The 16251-nt window shown below is 32.8% G+C and overlaps 1 protein-coding gene across 1 annotated transcript in view; it reads left to right on the top strand.

Annotated features, from left to right (window-relative positions):
- CPSF6 (cleavage and polyadenylation specific factor 6) overlaps nt 1-16005 on the top strand; it is a 33857-nt gene extending 17852 nt beyond the window's left edge. The window contains exons 8-11 of the mRNA XM_015812458.1: nt 164-279; nt 3992-4145; nt 5218-5411; nt 15592-16005. Of these exons, the coding sequence (XP_015667944.1) occupies nt 164-279; nt 3992-4145; nt 5218-5407 (460 nt within the window). The 3' untranslated portion in view covers nt 5408-5411; nt 15592-16005. The remainder of the gene's footprint in view (nt 1-163; nt 280-3991; nt 4146-5217; nt 5412-15591) is intronic.
- Nucleotides 16006-16251: the final 246 nt, after the last annotated feature.

Genomic DNA, 16251 nt, shown 5'->3' with positions numbered 1-16251 from the left:
ATTGTTGCTTTTGTGATAGTATACTTTTTTCTCTCTAGCTTGCAGATTTTGTATGCAAAGAAAAAGCTTTCTTTTTATGTGTTTTGCTTATAATTCCATATTAAAATTTCTGTAATATTGTGCTGCTGGAAGTAAATAAAAATGAACTTGTATCTGTTTGCAGAGAAATAGATGCTGCAAGGACACCATTAAGTGAAGCAGAATTTGAAGAAATTATGAATAGAAATAGGGCTATCTCTAGCAGTGCCATTTCAAGAGCTGTATCAGATGCAAGTGCTGGTCAGTATATTTAATTTAGTGACTATTTTGTTCTATAATCTGTATTTACATGTAAGCAAGAGATGAACTGGAAAAATAAATATAGGAAATAAAGCTTTCTGGTCAAAGGATATTTATTGCTTACCGCTATGCTTATCTAAAGGATTGGTTCCTATTGTATGAATTAGGACATTTCTTCTGGAGAGGTAATTTTTGTGGCTTTATTTTCTTATATATAGCTTCCAAGGGCAAGGAAGTGGGGCTTTGTTTCTGAAGTACAAACAAAGTATAAGTTTACGCCATACATTTGACTTTTGGCCCCTCTATTAGTGTTTCAACTCTGACTAATATTATCCTTCCAGAAAGCATTTATAATACAGTATTTTTATTCATTATTTTTGCCTGATTTTAAAGCTTTACCAGTTGTTGATATCATAAATTCTTTTAACTTTTAAATATAAAAATACTTTTTGGATTTTTAAACATTTTGCTTTTATTTAATAAAATGGAACAAAAGAAAGCAATAATTAAAAGAAAAAATATAACAGCAACAAAATTGTATACTTCTTTTATGAATATACATGTGGAAAAACTTTTACACAAGTTTCAAGAAAGGATAGGTATACTGGATTTTTATTGTTCATATATAATCTGTAACTGTAAACTATAATTCAGAAATTACAGGTATCATCAGCTCTTCAATCTACTGAACGATTTGGAAGAGTAGAGTGGTATAGATTCTAATGTTGCTTAATATTATTAAATTGATGTTTGTATGAATGATGGATAAGTAAATCTGTGTATTGTATGTCAGATAGAAGGGTGATCTAGGACAACTCACTGTGGCCAACTTGCTGCGGGACAAGAGTTACACTAATATCAAAGAAATGGTGGAATAGAATCATTAAAGGATGCAAAAGGAGGGATAAAATGAAATGTGAATGATAAAAATTAGAATAATTTTTTAATTAAATTGAATTGGCCTGTGGAGAGTTAGCTGTGGTGAATTGTCCCACAGCGAATTAGCTGCAGCAAGTTGGCCGTTGTGAGTTGGCCAAGGATCGTTGTTCCATTCCAGAAGGGAGAGGGGGAGTGGACTCAGAGCAGAGTTCCCTAACCTTTCTGGCTTGGTGGCCCGGAAGGAACAGGAGCAACAGGGAAATGTGCGTGCGCATGTGCAAGTGGGCTGATGCCCACACGCATGTGCAAACAGGCCATGCATATCAATGGGGTGCGCACATGTGCAAATGGGCCACCGGCACCCGCATGATGCAGCAGTGCTAACATCCCCCACGCATGCGTAAATGGGGCTGCTAGTGACCGCGCAGCGGTGCTACCGTGAGTGGGTGAAGCTTGCCAGCTATTCCCATGGCCTGGTGGCCAACAGGCTGCGCGCCGGTACTGGGCCGCGGACCATAATTTGGGGACCCCTGTCATAGAGCACATATGATAGCATACTTTTTTTAAAAAAAGATTTTTATACAGAGACTATTCGTGTCAGGAGGAATACTAGAGTGGAATCTTTTCCCCTAGTATTTAATTATATTTTTTAAAGTGATGGACTTAAATCTTATGACTGAGTCCTACTCATTCATTTTAAGTTCTAGTTTATAATCTAAAGTGGTGTACTGTACACCAAGAACAGGTTTATCAGCTTATTGTATAGTGAGGGAAAAAGTATTTGATCCTCTGCTGATTTTGTACGTTTGCCCATCGACAAAGAAATGATCAGTGTACAATTTTAATGGTAGGCTTATTTTAACAGTGAGAGACAGAATAACAACAAAACATCCAGAAAAACTCATTTCAAAAAAGTTATAAATTGATTTGCATTTTAATGAGTGAAAGAAGTATTTGACCCCTTCGCAAAACATGACTTAGTACTTGATGGCAAAACTCTTGTTGGCAATCACAGAGGTCAGACATTTTTTGTAATTGGCCATCAGGTTTGCACATATCTCAGGAGGGATTTTGTCCCACTCCTCTTTGCGTCGTCTCCAAATAATAATAATAATAATAATAATAATAATAATAATAATAATAATAATAATAATAATAATAATAAGAAGAAGAAGAAGAAGAAGAAGAAGAAGTAGTAGTAGTAGTAGTAGTAGTAGTAGTAGTAGTAGTAGTAGTAGTAGTAGGGAGGGATCTTGGAGGTCATTGAGTCCAACCCCCTGCTCAGGCAGGAACAAATGGCTGTCCAGTCTCTTCTTAAAAACTTCCAGTGTTGGAGCATTCACCGCTTCTGGAGGCAGGTTGCTCCACTGGTTAATTGTTCTAATTGTCAGGAAGTTTCTCCTTAGTTCTAAGTTGCTTCTCTCCTTGATCAGTTTCCATCTGTTGCTTCTTGCCCTGCCTTCAGGCGCCTTTGAGAATAGCTTGACTCCCTCTTCTTTGTGGCAGCCCCTGAGATATTGGAACACTGCTATCATGTCCCCCCTCGTCCTTCTCTTCGTTAAACTAGACATACCCAGTTCCAGCAACCACAGCTTGAACCTTCAGCTCCCTCCAGAGCCAGAGGTTTTCTATGGGATTAAGGTATGGAGACTGGCTAGGCCACTCCAGGATCTTAATGTGCTTCTTCTTGAGCCACTCCTTTATTGCCTTGGCTGTGTGTTTTAGGTCATTGCCATGTTGGAATACCCATCCACGACCCATTTTCGATGCCTGGCTGAGGGAAGGAGGTTCTCACCCAAGATTTGATGTGGTGAAGTTGTCCTGTCCCCTTACAGAAAAACACCCCCAAAGCATAATGTTTGCACCTCCATGTTTGACAGTGGGGATGGTGTTCTTGGGGTCATAGGCAAACACAGAGAGTTGAGTTGATGCCAAAGAGTTCAATTTTGGTCTCATCTGACCACAACACTTTCACCCAGTTGTCCTCTGAATCATTCAGATGTTCATTGGCAAACTTCAGACGGGCCTATACATGTGCTTTCTTGAGCAGGGGGACCTTGCGGGTGCTGCAGGATTTCAGTCCTTAATGGCATAGTGTGTTACCAATTGTTTTGTTGGTGATTATGGTCCTAGCTGCCTTGAGATCATTGACAAGATCCTCCCGTGTAGTTCTGGGCTGATTCCTCACCGTTCTCATGATGATTGAAACTCCATGGGGTGAGATCTTGCATGGAGCCCCAGACCGAGGGAGATTGACAGTTATTGTGTGTTTCTTCCATTTGCGAATAATCATACCAACTGTTGTCACCTTCTCACCAAGCTACTTGGCAATAGTCTTGTAGCCCATTCCAGCCTTGTGTAGGTCTACAATCTTGTCCCTGACATCCTTGGACAGCTCTTTGGCTTGGCCATGGTGGAGAGTTTGGAATCTGATTGATTGACAGGTATCTTTTATACAGGTAACAAGCTGTATAAAAGATACCTGGGAGCCAGAAATCTTGCTGACTGATAGGGGATCAAATACTTATTTCACTCATTAGAATGCAAATCAGTTCATAATTTTTTTGAAATGCGTCTTTCTGGATTTGTTGTTGTTGTTATTCTGTCTCTCACTGTTAAAATAAACCCTACCATTAAAATTATAGACTGATCATTTCTTTGTCAGTGGGCAAACGTAGAAAATCAGCAGAGGATCAAATACTTTTTTCCTTCACTATATATTTGCATGATTTTAGTTTTGGTACATTTTTGAGAAGGAAAAGAAAATATTTGAACTATATGTTTTTTTTATAGTAATCAAATACATATCTGTTCACCAAATTTTATTTTCCAGCGGAATATGGAAGTGCTATAGAAACATTGGTGACTGCAATTTCATTAATTAAACAGTCCAAAGTATCTGCAGATGATCGCTGCAAAGTACTTATTAGCTCTCTGCAAGATTGTCTTCATGGGATTGAATCAAAGTCTTACGGTTCTGGGTCAAGGTAAACCTTTTGTTTAAAAATCTTGACTTGATGTTTAGTAGAACAAGAAGAGTTCTGTAATAAATGTATGATTCTTGGATCTCTTTTTATCTTTAGACATTCAATTTTTTGGTTAGGAAAATACATGTAAAATTTGAAAATTCATTTTTAGTCATGTCATGTGCAAATTCATTCAGTGGAATAGCAATCCTATTTAAGCCACCTTTTACACACACACACACACATACATGTGCGCACAAACATATAATTAAAATTATTATAAAAACAAATGGAACTAAAATTATAAAGATTTGTGATGAAATTTTAGAATAGAAAGTAAGAAAACATTTTTAAATAGCATCTAGCTCTGAAGTGAATCCAGTAAAAAGAAATACACTGTATTTTCAAAATCAATGCCAAGAGTATACCTGTACACGAGATAGGAAAAATGCGTTTCCAAATTCAGAACAAACATTGTGTTCTTGAGGTCTACCAAACTGTTTTACTTCAGCCATACTTCAGTATAACCAAAAAATATATAATACTTTGCAGATTTGGGGTGAGATAAAATATGGATGAACAAATAAGACAAGGCTGGTATACATTGCCTCTTCTATCCCTTCTCAGCATTCGGCACTTCATGTACCATTGGCCCATCTCCTATCATCCTACCATTTTCCCTACCCTCCTGTCTTTCAGCTGTTGCCAATGATTCACTGGCCTGCAAAAATCCTGTTTTATTCCTATACATGGAGCAAAATAACCCTGCTTCATTTGTGGATGGACTAAAACATTCAAAGAAGCATGTTTTGGTTCAGGCATGGACAGTCCAAAACTAGTTCTTTAATGCATCAAGCTTTTGTGCCCAGAACATTTTGTATATTTGTAATTAGTACTACAAAAATCTATTTTGCCTTTTCATCTCAATAACAGTCATTCCTTGCATTACTTAGAAAAATGGGGCTATCAAAACATATTCATCATAAGTAGTTGTACTGGGACTAGTTTTTTTTATTCAAAACTTCAAGAAATTTTAGATTATTACAAGATATGTAAATTGATTTTAGAGAATTAAGGAAGTAATTTCTTTTAGAAGACGTGAACGTTCAAGGGAGAGAGACCATAGTAGATCAAGGGAAAAAAGCCGACGCCATAAATCTCGTAGCAGAGATCGCCATGATGATTATTATCGGGAAAGAAGCCGTGAACGTGAGAGGCATCGTGACCGTGATAGAGACCGTGATAGAGAGCGTGATAGAGAACGAGAATATCGTCATCGTTAAAGAGGTGGGCAAATTTGTTCCTGGATAATTAATTTACTAATTTTGAAAATGTAATAAATATATATTCTTGAATTATGTAGCAGTATGCTGTACTGAATACACTTTTCATTGGGAGATATGGTCAGGTAAGTATGAGAGTGGTATCTCCAACTATTCCTTCCCTTTCCCTCCTCTGCTAATTGCATGCATTTCTTTTTAGAAGTGATATGTGGTTTTTGTTGTCTTATTAATTAATTGCCAAATAGCTAATTCAGATCTTTAGGATCCAGTTGGTCCTGTTATTATATGCCCTGTCCTTAGATATTTGCAGAAAAGGAGAGCAACATGGGTTTTTCTTTAGGATTTGAGGAGCCAGTATTGGAATAGTCTTGATTCTTAAGATTTGTAAAATAGTATTTATAAACTTCTTGTTTAGTAATAGGAAGCCAAAGTTGAAACTAAGAGGTTCAAGAAGCAACAGCTATTACAGTCAGTGGTTGCTATGCTTGAAGACTGATCTAGCGCTGCTAGAGGAGACTACCAGTGAGCCCTGTGAGCTATTGCATTATCTGGATAGGCTTTAAGAGCTTAACTACTTGAACACATTGATTTGAACTTGAAGCCTCTTGAAATCACTGGGTTCATTCATAGATTTGAGCATTAGACCTTCCTTAAGTATTCAAAACAACCAAACAAAAACTATAGCTAGTGGCAGTAAAGTTGTAGACATTGTGAAAATTTTTAGAACTTATATTCCTGTATCTTTCAAGTTCTGTTTGACTACCCTATTTAAATGTGGATTAAACAAAAAATAAATATTAATGCCGTACTTTCTACACATTAAAAATTCCAAAAAGCAGTTATATATTTGTAATATTGATTATTCATAGAACTTTGTATAGAATTCCTGATTCTTCTATTCAGTAAGAGATGTTTCTCTTCATGGCAGTAATCAATATAAATTTCTTATTTTTAATAGACTTCTTTATAGCCTGTAAAGTAATGTGATTCTAGCTGAATGTATCAGTACAATTTCATTTATGCAGTCATATGAGTTGCTGCTTCTTCTTTTTTTGACAATTTATTCTCTGGTTCTTTTTCCACCCTTGATAAACCTTGCATGCTTTTTTCCACACCAAGAAAATATACATAGTTGTCTTCAATATTATTCATAGTTTTGGGTTTTTTTTTAAAGTAGCGTAGAATATAGTTAACAATGTGACATTTAGAATAGCTTTAATATATGCTTTCCAAAGGTTGATGCTGTCTTATGTTTTAGTTCCAATAAATTAAATAATAGTGTGCTATTTTTTTGGGTATCACTTTCTTTTAATAGCAATATCAATAACAGTTACATTTATATACTGCCCCATAGTGCTTTTACAGCATTCTCTGGGCTGTTTACAATGTGAGCATATTGCCTCCAACAATCTGGATCCTCATTTTACTGATCTTGGAAAGATGGAAGGCTGAGTCAACCTTGAGCCCCATCAGGATCGAACTCCAAGCTATAGGCAGAGTTTGCCTGCAGTACTGCATTCTAACCACTGCACTACCAGGATTCTCTTTACTTAAAAGTCACTTTCATTTCTTTAAGATTCTAGTTACAGCGATTTATTGCCTTTTTTTCTTTAAGCCTGAAAATTTATTTGAACATGCTGCCAATGGTCAAAAATATTTGAAGTTTCTCACTAGAGAATCATTATGTTCCCTTTTTTTTATCTTACAGCAATTAACTTTTCTTGGCTTCCAGATTTTTTCAGTTATCTAATAAACACTGTTTACTTCTGTAGACATAGCTATCATTAGGTTACATACTAATTAAGTAGAGAATAATTATCATGAACATGTGTCGTTTCACATTATAACAGGTATTTTTTGAGTTTCAAATTTTTTTGCACTTGTCACATGGAATTTATGATTTTTTTCAAGAATAATAAGTACACTCAATACACAGTGAAAAATGTATTAGTTTTATTTATTATTGACTGTCTTAAACTTTTCTGAGTAGATGACACTTAATTATTGTTGACTGCATGCTCTTCTTACTTAATTTTATCTGCAGGATGTTTCAAAATTTTGTAAAATGTTTGCAAATCTTTGCTATTTGCAAGTAAGAATTATATTTACAGTATTTTTAAAACAGTTCAGGTTCCCTTACACCTGACATTCCATAAGTCTCTTTCCTCACGTGATAATCCTGCTTATTTTTTTATTTCATTCAAAAAACTTTTTATAGAAACCTATGTGCACAATGCAGACTTTCAACCCAAAATACTTATATTTGTAGTACTTCTTTTAAGTCTAAAAGTTCTTGGAATCTACTGTACAGCAGTACAGTACTGTTTTATTTATTAATGCTTAGAATTTTGCTAAATGATTCATGGGCCAGTGGGGGTGGGTGTTTTATATATGCTGAGGGAAGATTTGGCCGTTAGTTAGGCATTTTATGGTCTTAGTGCAGTGACTGTTTCCAGTAATTGTACAAACATAAGTTGAGTTTTCCTAAAGAATCATCATCATAGTTTTGCTATTCATTTTATAAATATAAGAGCTATTGTCCTTTATGCATGTTTAACTGTTAAAATATGTATGTGTCAGTGATGGGAAGAAAAGAAAGTCCTCTTCTCATCTTAGAGAAACCTATCCCCAAATTCTAGAGGGAATGATATATTACAAGGATGTGTCAAGAGATGTATTGTGGGAGTTGTATTCTGTCATCATCTGGAAGGCCACATGATTACTGTTTGGGTCAAAGTGAAAAGAAGACCCAAAGGTAAAAATTAAAGGTAAATATTTTTTTTGAGGCAGAAGGTTTCAGGAGCTTAATAATACAATTAGAAGTCACAGTTAATATCCAACTAATTTGTCCATATGAACATTCTGCTAATTTAAATAGTGCATGAAAGGGTAATAACCTTGAATTAAGTCTGAGATATATATTCCTTAATAAATATAATTAAGTTGATATATCAGTTAAAGAACATTAAATACACCCTAGCAGTATTGTATGAAAGACTTGATGTTAAAAGCCTAGAAAATTCTGTCTGTTATTTTACATATGCCCAATGTGGTTTTGAACTTCTTTTTCTTGCTCAACTATCTCCATCCCATTTAAGACACTTACTGGTGATAAGTGGAATGAGGTAAAACTCCCATTGGCTTTTGGCCAGTGTCAAATAATAGGAAACTAAAACATGTAAATATAATAATTTGGCCTTTGTTGTTACAGTTTATTAAAACATATTGAATAGAGTGATCCTTGCACATGTAATTCAAACTGGAGAAATTTTGTTTGAAATGATAATTTGCTTTTATATTCTTGAAATTTCGTTGTGTACATGAAGCTTCTGTTCCAGTTCACAAAATTTTTCAGTTACCTAATTTCAGCACAGTAAGTTCAATTCTATGAATTTAAGTATTAATCAGACAATATAAAACAATATGATTTGCCCTTATGCTTACAATAATCTTCTAGATTTCATAATTTGAAATAATAGCATGTAATTTATAGCTAAAAATAAATTCCTAAAATATGAAATATACTACTATATAATTTGCAATCTAACCATAAAATACAACGTTTAAGTTTTCACTTTATAGTTCTTAGGAGGAGTTTGAATGAAGACTTGAATTTAGGTTTTTAAAAGATACTGGGAAATTTACATGAAAGTAGCTACATTTTGTCAATTATGAAAATAAGTAGCACTTGCTATTATGAGATAGAATGAGATGTCTGCCTCAAGGAGAGATACAGAGTTCTGTGTATTAGTCATAGAACTCAAAGCTATCTGTTCAGAAAATTATCTTTGGTTTCTCTGAAATAAAACCCATTTTTATTTTTAAAAGATGCATTCTTTTGGACACAATTCTGAATCTGATATAATTGTACCATCTATGTTATATGAGGGTACCAGATTTTTTTATATAAAGTTCTGTGTTGATTATAGAACCACCAGCCAAACTTTCATCTCAGACTTTAAATTATGCAGTATTTGTGTTAACCAATAATACCTCCCATCTACATTGACATGTTGACCATCTAAAAATATACATTATCCAAAGAGAATATTGAAGGATAAATGATACAATTTAAAATTCCAATTTTCATCTACATCTTTGGTTTTAATTAAACCAGATGCTGTACATGTCAGCAGTACATAATCTTATGTTCTGGATGTGTCCTCTGGTAATTAGTAATACAACTAGATGTACCTGTAACATAGTGACACAATTTTCTATCAGTGTAATGAATTTTCTGTACAAACCTAAAATATATGAAGGATATTGAACACACACACACAAAGTATATTTTTAGTGTTTTCCAAATATAAATATGTTAATTAGTCATATTAGGTTGTGTCAAATATCTTTTTCATCCCAGAAGAGAAAAAATATTTCTAACAGGTGGAAAAACACTGTGCAAGATATCATCCCCAGACCCTGAGGAAATCAGGTTTGCACAAGTTCTTCCTTAATGAGTTCACAAAAATGCATTACTGTGTGGTCTTTTGAAGTTTATATAGTATACTCAGCCTTATTTTTCCTACTCAGTTTTTATGAGTAAGATGAAACCATATATATATAATATATAGTCATACACTGCAAGAACTCTACTGCTCACCTTTGAACAGGAGTTTCTCAACGTGCCGAAATTTGTTTTCTCTTCCTATGATTGAACCTAAAATGATAATCACCCACATTTACTACAGCCATAGGTATTACTTGTATTTATGTAGTTCCTCTGAAATCAGATGTAACTTTCCAATCTTGTTTGTGGGTTAATGAATGGTACATTGAATGATCCCAAAATGGATTTTCACATGGTTTCAATGTGTTTAATGATGTTTTTTTTTAAATGTACCTTGACATGTTCTTCTGGCTACTGGATTATTTGGGATGTTTTCATAAATTTCTGTAATTTTTGTTATGTCTTTTGTAAATTGTCATTATAAAAGTACAAGAAAATTGTAAATATTTCAGATGTATATCTATTTTCTTGTACTTGCCAAAAAACCCAGAAATTTGTGTGCAAATAGCAACAGATCATCATATTTGTGTTGGATGATATACATAGTTAGATTAAAAGCTGAAAGCAACATTACTGCATAGAAATAATAATCACAATTTCTAAAATTGCTTCAGGCATGAAAATTGTAGATTATCTCATGTGATGAGCTTACTAATTTTACGCTGTCATAAATAAGCATTTAAAAATGCAGGAAATTAAAAATTCTTAAGCTCTGATGCATATCATATATATTACAAACAAGATATTTAACTAACAACAGATTTTGAAAGTTATCAATTTGTTATTTTTACTTACTTGCTTACAGTGATTTGTTCTTGCAACTTTGATACAGTATTAAATTAAAAAGAGGATGAATCAACCTAGCATTGATAAATTTGAGCTTCATTTGACAATTTATCTGTGTTCTCAGACCACTATAAGCAAACATCATTATAGTTTAAAAGTAGTTTGAATGCACATAATACTTGGTCAGATTTGTGTAAAATTTAAAGTGTGGCTTCTTTTTGTTTTGTTTTTTTACAAAGCGTGTTCTTAATCTGTCTTTGTGTGTAGAAAAAAAATCTAACATTTCATTCTTGGGAAGAATATTTGTATTTGCACATTCAGTGTAGCTTTCACCATCTAGTGGCTTCCAGATATGTTGGATTACTGCTTGCATTTTCCAGTCAGCACAGGAAATGGTTATACTGTCTGAGGATGATGGAAATTATAATCTAACATATGTAGGCTGCACCAGATGGGGTAGGCTGCAATACCTAATGAAAAGTGGAAACAAAATTTCTCCATCTTCTCAGCATTTTATGTACAGGCATTGCACATAATAAAATGGAATCTACCAGAACAGAATAAACACTTGTATCCAAACATAACGGTTGTACTACTTCACCTCTTATCTATTTTGCATAAACTATATAAATAAAGATACAAGATCAGAATAATTATGTACCAAATGCATATCAGATGACTGAGCCTATATTTAGAACTTAAGTTGGTTACATCCTGTTCATGACCCTTGTAAATTGTAATATTAAATGGATTGGGCAGATGTATTAAATACCTATATTCATTTAAATGAGTAGATTCTATGGCTAGATTAGTCAATACTGTTACTGCTGTCTTAAGAGGCAATGCTAATTTGTTCTGAAATCAGTGAAATGTATAGGGAGCGCAGCTAGTTGGATTAGATGGTTGGCAACAACTATGTCTCCCTTTTATAATCCAAATTTTTGTTTAAAATCTTTGCGAGAAAGCATTTCTTTTAAACCTAAAAGACTTGATATTTGTATCTGAAATTCTTATTCCAGATGATTGTATGTTTATGCCTTTTTTGCTATAATATTTATTTTACTGGTACTCTTTAGTACTGGTGGTTAAAAAAATATGAATAATTGTAAATATAATTAATCATCTACCAGTTTTAGTAAGAATTATTTTGTGAACACCTATATTGGCAAAATGAATAACAATTTTGTACATGTTAGTAATTTTGCTGTTATATTTATGCTAGTCCAGTTCCTTCATTTTTTTCATAATTGTGGTTGTGAACACAATCACCCTTTTCTAATAGATTCATAACAAAATTTGATTTGAACTGCTTTTCCTATGTGAACTAATTTGATTTTGAAAGTGACAAAGATCGTGGGGTTAAAATTCATTTTTCAACAAATATATTGGAGTGCCTTTCTTGCTTACTGTGGTTTTAACGCAATTCAACAGTATTGTTCTATTTTATTTGCTACAGTTTTAGCTTCATTAGTTTCTCTTATATCTCAGTGTGAAAATATATAGAAATATATAAAATTTTAAGATTATTTTTGTGCACTCAGTAGAATTTATCAATTGAAATTATGAGAAATTGTGACTGATTGCATTAGGTAGTCAGATTCTAGCCACACATAACTGCATCAATATGATATCTCTTTTGCTTTTGCGCTCTGACACATAAATGAGTAGGAAGCTGCTTTCCTCTAATGCAAGTCCAGCTTGGAAACTAGCTTGGATTGAAGATAAAAAAAATGTGGCTTCCTGGCATCATCCCTTGCATGAAGGGAGAAATGGCCATATCAAAGGAATCCCATGTTGATGCATAGAATTTAACTTAGTCAGAATTGAGTCACCCAACTTGAGCTCTTGTAATGTAGCAGAATAAACAAATTCTAGACAAAACTAATACATATTTTTTTAACTCGAGTAAAAGCAAAGTAAGACATAGCACCGAAGTTTCATTTTGTATATACAACTATATAATATTTAATAGTATTTAGAAGTAAAAGTAAAACAGAAAAAGCACACATACATAATTGGACTTTTGTTGGAATACATTTTCCTTCCCAAAAGCTGAAATACTGTTAGAGTCTCCTTGGAAGAGAAAAGTCAAAGTATTTTATTTGCAACGAATTTATACAAGTATACATTTATCCATTAAAATACAACAAACCTAAGACTTGATTTGATTGATTTGAAACTATGGTGTGATGTGTGCTTGAAAAATAAGTGTTTATGTTACAATATGGGTATTAATCTCACTGAAAATGTTTTGGGGTGGTGGTGTCAGGCTTTGAATATAAGGAATTACAATAAACTAAAATGTCATGGGCTTGCAGTTGTAAAAAACAAGGTCAGGTTTTGGGGATTGTGTGTTGTGTGACACTGCATCTGTCCTTTTCCATAATGTCCATAAATTCTGCCTGCTCTTTTAAAAATCAAAAGAAGTAATTTACCTGGTTTGATATTATAAGATATTATTAGACAGGAAAATAAATTGTTCTAAAGAATGAAAGTAGGAAGTGATTGAGAGGATGAGAAGTTGCCTAATCACTTTCATAGTTCCTAATCCTGCCTTATCTTTATATTTTTATTAACATATGGGAACTATTCAAAAGGACTGAATTGCTATTTAGTGAAGCCACAGTGAAACCTTTGAATAATTGCGAAAGCTATTGGGTTTTTGACTTGCATTTACATATTGCAGCAGACATCTCCACTGAAATAATTGGCCAATAAAAACAGTTGCAGAAAATATTACGTATTTAGTAGAAGAAAGAGATATTTTCTTTTTATGAAAGAATATTGGTAATATCAAAACTCTACTACCATTGTAATAATTTTAATATAAATACTGAAAAATATCTCTAAATAGCAATGCTCCTATAAAAATTTAAGTCACTGAATATTTTTCCAGTATATAAACCAGAGTTTAAATCTGATTTTGTGTTATAGTAATCCCAATCCACAACATGCTAGTATAGCTTTTTTTAAAATATTACCTACCAATGGAAATAATGTTAGTCTAAATTTATTAATTTATTCATGTTGAAATAGTTTAGAATAGAATCTGAGAAGTTTGGAGTCTGTTCATAAATTTGTTACTGATAATCGTAAAAATGTGTTTACCAACAAGATAGTGTTTTAGAAATAGTTCATTATAGTTATTGGTATGTTTCTTCATGTTTATTATTTTTTAGGTACTTAATGGACACTGTATTCAGAATGGAAAATTCTAATAATTTTGCAGCTGTTATTTTGTTCCTCTGAAACTGAAATTCCAGCTGTGCATTATAACTTAAAGTTACACAATTTATGCACATTTTGATTCATCTTGTTAATAAAATCAATTTTAAAAAGATTTTAAGGTACAACAGGGGGAAAAATCCAAATACTTAATACTCAAAGTGAAAACTAAATTCTCACCTGCTTAAAACCCATTGTGGCAGAAAAGGAATCACCAGAAAAGGGCATCTGACATTTTTATTAATTAAATTAATTTCTCTAATTTGAACTGTATCAGTAGTAAGAGAGACCTTATGGCAGCTGCATATTGCTTTGTGTTCTGAAATTCTTTATCTAGATATCTGCGCACACAATATATCAATATGTACTTTTCCAAATAGTTTACATTTTCTATTTTTTTAAAAAATTATTGCTTTGATGTTTTATGCTACATCCTAATATTTTTTTGGGAACCATGTTCCACTAGATTCAGCGTGACTTAGTTTACAGTAAGATTTAAAATTTCTGTTTTAAGACTGGAAACATATTTAAAAGTAAACACTATTAAAAATGGTATAGCTTGCTTTCTGCTAGCATGGGCATAGGAATGAACAAATATGTGATGTATAAATGTATTTTTTATCATTTTTAATATCAGTTATAATAGTTACCAAGCAGTGTGTGTGTATTTACTGTAGATTTGACATAGAATATTCAACAATAATGTTATTATTAAAAAGTGTAGAACTTTTTAAAAAGCTAATTACCTAGAATCTAAAGATATGGAGTATAAATTTTGAGTATTTTGTTTCCGAAATTCATGTGTTAGGGCACATTTTTTTGTTAAACGGAGCAAACTTTTAAAAATAGTTTCTGATACAGCCTGAAGAAAAGAAAGAACATGTTAGCTCTTGGTTTTATTAAACTGGGGGGGGGAGTGTTGTTTGTATCACAGTATAAATTAAATAATTATTCATGGTATCCGAAGCAAAAGTAAGTCTTCCATGTGATCTTTGCAGTTATGTAACTGTGGTAAAGTCTTTAGTAATTTTGTTATTGAGTTGACTTTGGCATTTCAAAGTGCCAAACACTTACTATGTGATTGCTGCTTATAAATATCCTATATGACTGCACCTGAGAATCAGTCACATTTGAGTGCTAGCTATGTTTAGAAGTGAGTCAAGTTCATTTCATTTTTCCACATTTCTCTTAATTCATATACATATCTAGTTGTCTGTCTATCTGACTTTTACCCATGGAGAAAAAGCTACATAGATGAAAGGAACTATTTATAATTTATCTGTCAGATTAATTTCTGTTTTTAACAGTTTTATTATTTAGCTGTTCACATAGTTTCATTTTTTTAATTAAAATGGTTAACAATGTAATAAAATGATCTGGCTGATGCATAATTCTCTGCGCACTTTTTTGAATGTTGATCTGAGGAAACATTCCTATTTATGTTTACTTTTTACAAAATTAGGTATATATTCCTGTAAAATGATTTTTAAAGGATCAACCTGCAATTCAGAAGGTTTTCAAACAAATTTTTGTTATTTCTATTTTTTATTTACATGCTGAAATAGATTTGATGTGTATAAATTGTGTATGTATAGTTAAACCACCATTTTTGCTTGCTGTGGGATCTAGCAAAATCTACATCACAAATTTTAACACATTACAGCTGAAGGAAGAGGAGCACCTCACCAGAAAAGAAATGTAACTTCGTGGAAAGAGGCTTGTCCGGCAGTTTACTTCTTGTGATCGAACAGAGCTGTAAAGGATTCATGGATAAATTGAACAGGAATAGATCTGAATAAAGCAAATCTGCATATATGGTAACCAGTAGCTCTCTTACTTTTTATGTTGCTTAGCTGTTTTTATTTGAAGGAACCTGTGTGATTTAAAACATATAGCTTTTTGCAACTATTACTGGTTATATATATTTGACAATAAAATGTGCAGAAATTGGAAAAAAGTCAAGTAAATGCTTGTTTTTATAGTAGTTGGTTCTTGTTTAAATGTTCAAGATAATGTCTGTAAAGCGCACCAATTTGATTATAATAGATGTAGTGTTGTAATAAACTGTTTGATGGGGCTGATGTGTAAATCTGTTCGAGTTATTTGATGTTTACACCTCAGGGAGCGTCTTGTGTTCAGCAATATTTAATGGTGTTAAATGTCTCTAACAAAATGCATATTTTTTACAAATGCATCAATTTATTGTATTTGATGAACTTTATGATGAAACAAGAATAGAAATCACATTATTAGCTTGTAGCCAGTTTTACATAGATGGTTTGTGAACATGCCTTTTGGTGTACCAAAAAATTAGTGTTTCTGA

Source organism: Protobothrops mucrosquamatus, unplaced genomic scaffold (assembly GCF_001527695.2).
Source record: "Protobothrops mucrosquamatus isolate PMUCROS unplaced genomic scaffold, P.Mucros_1.0 scaffold85, whole genome shotgun sequence".
Lineage (NCBI taxonomy): Eukaryota > Metazoa > Chordata > Lepidosauria > Squamata > Viperidae > Protobothrops > Protobothrops mucrosquamatus.
The sequence above is the reverse complement of the archived record's forward strand: the minus strand, read 5'-3'. Positions and strand labels throughout refer to the sequence as shown.